The 7,111-nt window shown below is 44.1% G+C and overlaps 1 protein-coding gene across 1 annotated transcript in view; it reads left to right on the plus strand.

The window, feature by feature from the left end:
• Window positions 1–1,828: 1,828 nt before the first annotated feature.
• ext2 (exostosin glycosyltransferase 2) overlaps window positions 1,829–7,111 on the plus strand; it is a 20,411-nt gene continuing 15,128 nt past the window's right edge. The window contains exons 1-5 of the mRNA XM_062524595.1: window positions 1,829–1,979; window positions 3,756–4,120; window positions 4,625–4,848; window positions 5,128–5,217; window positions 6,744–6,860. Of these exons, the coding sequence (XP_062380579.1) occupies window positions 3,806–4,120; window positions 4,625–4,848; window positions 5,128–5,217; window positions 6,744–6,860 (746 nt within the window). The 5' untranslated portion in view covers window positions 1,829–1,979; window positions 3,756–3,805. The remainder of the gene's footprint in view (window positions 1,980–3,755; window positions 4,121–4,624; window positions 4,849–5,127; window positions 5,218–6,743; window positions 6,861–7,111) is intronic.

The raw sequence follows: 7,111 nt of genomic DNA on the forward strand, positions 1-7,111 counted from the left end.
AACTCCTCTTCAGTTGACTTCCTTTCCACCTCATTTAATACTGTATCACATGTGTCCACAGTCCTATACTCATAAGGCTGGTAGGATTGAAACATTGTAATCACAGGTATCTTTGGTTGACAGGTTTAAAACTGCACTAAATTAGAAGTGTAGGACCATTATGACCTCTGAATGTATGCCGTTTTGTGTAATTCGGTTCATGGGGGACCATACAATAAATGAATATGTGTACATTTACTGAACACTACACACACACATGCACAAACACATATAAAGATACATTCGCGCGCGCACACACACATACACACACACACACACACACACACACATAAACACACACACAGACAAGCATAGACACACATTACACATAAACACACACATGCACATACAGTAGCCTACATACACACAGATACGCACACCCTCACACACATGTGTACACACACACACACACACACACACACACACACACACACACACACAGGAAACTCACAGACAGAGAAGCACACATACACAAAAGCAGGCGCAACACATGCACACACTCATTTTACATACATAAAAGTTGCAGCAGGGGATGGAGATGGAAACAAATTGACAAGGGTGATTTATTTTTGCGTATATGCACGACTGAGCAGCGGTCATATTTTGTATAACTTTGCAGAACATCTAGTTTTTCTTGCTCTGTTCGGGATGTCTTCTTCTCTATGTGGTGAGCACTGTGCTTAACCACACGTGTGTAGACCCAGAGTTACGTGCACATAAGCAAAGCATCCATCTAAAACTAGCTCCAGGGATTCTATTTTCATATTCTAACCTACTGTATGCAATGCGCTAACATAGTCTCTTTCCCATATTATACACAGAACATCAAGCACAACATGAACTGAATTACTGTAATGATGTTATGAATGATAAAGTCACAGCTGAAGTCATTGGATTGAATTTAGCCAGGCCTATTTACTTGAGCATAGGAATGCCATTAAAACTAAAACTAGAATAAAAGATGTTCATCTTGCCATACGTTCACTTTCAATACCAAATATGTCAGCAGGTAAAGTCATCTGAACAGCAGGTCATATAAATCAGACATAACGAAAAAGAGCTAATTGGGATCCATCCTGACAATTGATGTATCACCCAACAATGACACAACTAAGACTTCAGCTTTTAGTTGGGTTCAATGTTTTTTTTTTTTGGCATGTAAGCATCACATCAATTTATTCTGTCCTCAGTTTTCCATGCTAGCAAAGTAAAGAAAAATACTTTGGTTTGTCTGCAGGAACCCTCACAGTATCACAGGAGTGTAATTATACGCAAAAACTATGAAAAGACAAGAATGTAAACATAATAAATGCTCAACAAACAAGAAAATATATACACTTTAAGAACAGTTAGGCTACAGGAAATAAGTTATAGGCTACATGTACTGTATGTTCATCACAGTTACATGTTACTTTTTCAGTAATGGGACTTCATCTGAAAACTGAAATATTTTGTGGGAACTGAACAATGCCTTGGGAAAGTGTTGAAAGTGTATTTTTATTTGTAGCCTATACTTCATGACCAACCCATTCTCAAAGCATTGAATTTTCATTCGAGAATGATAATAAAGTTCTCATTTCCATGGCTCATCCTGTAAGTGTCTATTTGTATGTTAGATTTCACAAGTAAAACACCCAGCAATTTTACTGTAAGACGCAACTGCTTTGCCCATGCTTGACTTTGGTTAGGTTCCTGTGCGTGGATTGTAGCCTACTCCAAGCACTAGAGGGCAGACGTAATTTATTTTCCACATGCGCACACTAAAATATGATCGGTTTCCGGTGTTTTTCTTCTGTTTTTCGACGGGGTCTATGATCTGAATATTATCTGATACTCGCCTGAACAACGGAATAAGACCTTTATGTGGAATTAATTGTGTCAATGAGGATATGAATTGATTTTATGAGCTTGTGAAGCGACAGCATCTGTCGGGCATTAAGGTAAGTTTGGTGTTTTTTAGCCAGACAGATCATTAGCGGACTAGCCATCTATGCTAAGTCGCAGTAACGTTAGGTGATGTTTACAAGGAAGGGCTAGGGTGTGTATAACACATAATAACAGTTTTGTGTTGAACTGCTATACAAAAGGTATTTTAACGGTAGGCCTACGTCTTTGGCTTGGTGATCCTTTGCATTCTCCACAAGTTCGTGTCATCTACCAGTACTAGTATGGTAGCCATACTGTATATCTTACGTGACAGCCTCCCAAACGTTAACTGGTAACTGGAGCACTGGGAAATACATGTCACATGAAATCTAACATTCGTAAGGAGTTTTTTTGGTGTTTGGTGAAGCTTCCATCAACTCACTGTTTGTGTCCTGTGTAACGTCCCTGAGCCAGGTAGGCAGCAACTAGCCAACCTCATCAGAACGTTTCCTGCAGCTTTCCTCATTATTTTGGTAGATAGGCCTGGACACTTAGTCTAATTTCCAAGTACATTTAAGGAGACAGTCTTCTACATGACGCATACAGAACAAGAAACACGCTACATAGATGAACATTGGCTACAGTTGTGAGATGAGCTATCTATTGGATTTCAGATTCTAGGTAGGGAATTGACAGACAGTGCGATGCAGTAGCCTATGCAGCCTATGCATCAGTGGAAGTGAATGCAGTGAGATGTTGTGGCAATTTAAGATTATATTCAGGGAGGTAGTACAAGAAGTGAACAGTCTACCAGCCTAAAGATTAATTTATAGGCAATACAATGAAAAATGGAGAATTGCAATGTCAATAGAAAGCCATCCTATGTAAATTTGTAGGCCTATCCAGTTGATAATGTGGAGTTGGTATCAAACTATTGAATTCATTGACAACAACTTTGGTAATCAGTTCAGTGTCAATGTGTCATTTTTAAAGAGACTATCCATAATAATAATAATAATAATAACGGTAATAATAATAATAATAATAATAAATAATAATATGACTAATAATAAAATATGACATGACAGCCTCCATCACATTGGTGTTGAATTAAATGAAGGATTGGCCTGATTCTGATGTTGACACCCACACATCTCTTCTTGAGTCACACCTCTGTCCCATTTGTGGTTTGAGGCAGCGCTCTTTGTCATGCTGTGAGAAGTGGCCCAAACAAGTGAGAAGTGTGCTAAATTGTACTGTTGAGGGACACATACTCTTCAGTGGGTGTTGCTCTTCCCCAAACTAATGAATGACAGTGAAACTGTGGGAAAGCCAAAGCTGTAGGGTCCTGTGATCAAAATTGGATGTGGATTTAACATGTTGACTTCACATTGTAGCCTAACATATAGCCTACTACTGTAGTCCGAAAAGCAAAATATCTCCCACATAAGTAGCCTGGCTAGCGCCTACCACTTCTCAAATGAGACGTGGTCTGGCAACCAGACGTTCATTTTCTCGTATTTGAAAAAATGCCCAGATCCGTTCATTGGGCGCCACGGATGTCTATCAAATGCGTCTGTGCATAGCTCATCATGGTCTTGCTTTCTCCCCTGTTCTGTGATTGGTCGCCAATATCAGGCGAAAATTTGGGTGTTAGTTGAAATCACCGCGCAAGGCAGTATGGGAACACCCAGGCTACCACATAAGGGCAATCCACCCTAAATTAAGCATTTCACTCCAGATTATACTTGTGCTTATTACTTGTAATTGTGACATGTGACAAATTAAACTTGAACTTGAACTTGACTTGATGCCTTGTTGCCTTGTTCCCTCCCCTCTCCTCTCCCTAGTGTGCGTTGTGTGGTGTGAGCGTGTGTGTGAGCGTGTGTGTGGCGCGGTCATGTGCGCGTCGGTGAAGTACAGCTCCCGCGGGCCGGCGCTGATCCCGCGGATGAAGACCAAGCACCGGATCTACTACATCACCCTGTTCTCCGTGGTCCTGCTGGGCCTGCTGGCCACCGGCATGTTCCAGTTCTGGCCGCACTCCATCGAGTCCAGCGCCGACTGGACCCTGGAGCGCCGCAGCGTCCACGACGCCCCGCTGGCCCGGCTGGCCCCCAACAGCCCGCTGCCCGAGAGGGGCGACCTCAGCTGCCGCATGCACACCTGCTTCGACGTCTACCGCTGCGGGTACAACCCCAAGAACAGGATCAAGGTGAGTTTTGTGGCTGTCTGTGTGTGTCTGCCTGTCTGTCTGTTTGTGTTTGTGTTTTGTGTTAGGTTAGTAAGTGCTAATGCAAATACCAGCTAATAAATGCTGATTTCTACAGCTCTCAGGCTTGGAGCTGGTCTTAAGTACACTGTGTGTACAGTGTGTGTGTGTGTGTGTGTGTGTGTGTGTGTGTGTGTGTGTGTGTGTGTGTGTGTGTGTGTGTGTGTGTGTGTGTGTGTGTGTGTGTGTGTGTGTGTGTGTGTGTGTGTGTGTGTCTGTGTGTCTGTCTGTGTGTCTGTCTGTCTGCGTCCGTCCGTCCGTCCGTCCGTCCGTGTGTGTCCATGAATCAGACGAAAAAAAGTGTGTGTGCCACCACTGCTACTACCGTGTGAACCACATAGTCAGGAGCAGCACTGCATGTGTGCAAAGGATTGTGTGTCTTATGTAATGTTTTTTGACCTGTGTGTGTGTGTGTGCGTGTGTGTGTGTGTGTGTGTGTGTGTGTAGGTGTACATCTACCCGCTGCAGCGGTTCGTGGACGAAGAGGGCGTGCCCATCAGCAGCACGGGTTTGTCCCGCGAGTACAACGAGCTGCTGAGCGCCGTGTCGGACAGCCACTTCTACACGGACGACGTGACGCGCGCCTGCCTCTTCCTGCCCTCCACAGACGTGCTCAACCAGAACTCCCTACGCATCCGCGAGACCGCACAGGCCCTCGCATCATTACCACGGTAACACACACACACACACACACACACACACACATATACACACACACACACACATACACACATATACACACACACACATATACTGTACGTGAAAAAAAACAACTTGTCTCACAGACACACCACATGTACACGTTGGATCAGCCTGGGGTGTCGCTTGATTGGGTGTGGTGTTGAACAATATGGTGCATGGTTTCAAATCACTGAGGTTTTGTGGTAAGACTACTGTGTGTGTCTGTGTGTGTATGTCTTCTCACAATTTGTGTGTGTGTGTTATATCAGATGGGACCGAGGCATGAACCACCTGCTGTTCAACATGCTGCCTGGTGGACCACCAGACTACAACACTGCTCTAGATGTTCCCCGAGACAGGTAGGTACACACACACACACACACACACACACACACACACACACACACACACACACACACACACACACACACACACACACTTGTTATGCCTTGAGACAGGGAGGTTCAAAGCTGGTCTAGATGCTAATACCTGCTTTGTGCACATGGAGAGTACACACACACACACACACACCAGCATGGATGTATGCATTTGTGTTACAGTAATACTGTAGATTTCCCTAAAGACTTTTAAAGTCTGTATCACACATAAAACAGTAAAGCCCTGCACAGTATTGTTTTATGCTAAGAAGGGAGGCTATAAACGATTTGGATTTCGCCCTGCAGCTCAGGCTGGAAACCGGCACATCTATATCTCCTGCTTCCTGTCCACGTTTGCTGGGTCCAATCCCAAACTGGCTCATGCACCAGGTGCAACCGAACCGTTGGTCTGATTGGTTGAAGGACTATCCAAGCGTACAGTGTCATTTGAACTATGAACATTGATCACGCCTCTTGTGCAGTAGAAATTAAGTGGAATCTTCCCAGACTAATGTTCAATCTTACAAGATTGAGTTTAGTATGGTGAAAGCCAGACTAGGGAGGATATGTGTTAGAGTTTCTGTCCAGCAGAGGGCGCCAGTGCATCAGGCTGCCGTAGCTCTGACGTGGCTTCTTCTCCTTTCGGAGATTGAATCATCTGGTGCAGAAGTGCGTTTCATTTGAACTCTCCCCAGTGTAAATCTCACTTTACTGCCCAAACATCAGCAGTTATTTACGACTGCCATTGTTTCCCCTTCGCATTAGAAGCCATCACTCATATACATACACACACAGTCTCACTCAGCTCACAAGAATTATGTCTTTTGTGCGTGTGTTAGGGACCGTGTGTGCGTCAGGGACCGTGCGTGTATGTGTATGTTTATATCTTCGTGGGTGTGTATTTATTTGCATACATTTACGTGTGTGTGTGTGTGTGTGTTTTCAGGTAGTGAGCTAAGTAGGAGAGTTTCTGTTTGTGTACATGTTTCTCTATGTCTCTCTATGTCTCTCCGTGTGTGTGTGTGTGTGTGTGTCTGTCTGTCTGTCTATCTGTCTCTCTGTGTGTGTGTGTGTGTGTGTGTGTGTGTGTGTGTGTGTGTGTGTGTGTGTGTAGGTGGTTCCTTAACTGAAGCTTAAGGGAATTTCCTTGGCTCTTTCAGCTGTGCGCTTTTTTGGCCTGTGTCCTCATCACTACCAGCTGTGCGTGTGTGTGTGTGTGTGTGTGTGTGTGTGTGTGTGTGTGTGTGTCTGTGTTCTGTGATATCTTACACCATATAATGAGAACAGATGAGTTGCTATTTACTTGATTTAATGGACAACTTTGATTCTCATTAAGAATCCCATTGTGTTCGTCTGTGTGTGTGCCCATACGTCTTTGACATGCATTATGTCTCTTCGTGTGTCTGTGTGTGAGAGCATCTACTGTATTTGTGTGCAAGAGAGTAGACGTGTGTGAGCTGATCGCCGTATTAAGAAACTGTGTGTGTGTGTGTGTGTGTGTGTTCCAGGGCTCTGTTGGCTGGTGGTGGGTTCTCCACATGGACCTACAGACAGGGTTATGATGTCAGCATCCCCGTCTACAGCCCCCTCTCTGCAGAGGTGGAACTACCTGAGAGGCAACCTGGGTGAGGAGATGGCACACCCACACACACTCGCTCTCACACACACATATACTCGCTCTCTCACACACACATACTCACTCTCACACACGTACACACACACACACATGCTCTCTGTTTTGATTGATTCTGTGATTTGAGGTTGTGAAATAAGCAAACATTACTCTGATCTGGTTTTACTGTCAGCTTTGCTGTTGATTGATATCAGTGACAATGATATGATATGTTAGATATGAGGCATGACTCTCCTCTTTTAT

This window comes from Sardina pilchardus, chromosome 21, assembly GCF_963854185.1.
Source record: "Sardina pilchardus chromosome 21, fSarPil1.1, whole genome shotgun sequence".
NCBI classification, from domain to species: domain Eukaryota; kingdom Metazoa; phylum Chordata; class Actinopteri; order Clupeiformes; family Clupeidae; genus Sardina; species Sardina pilchardus.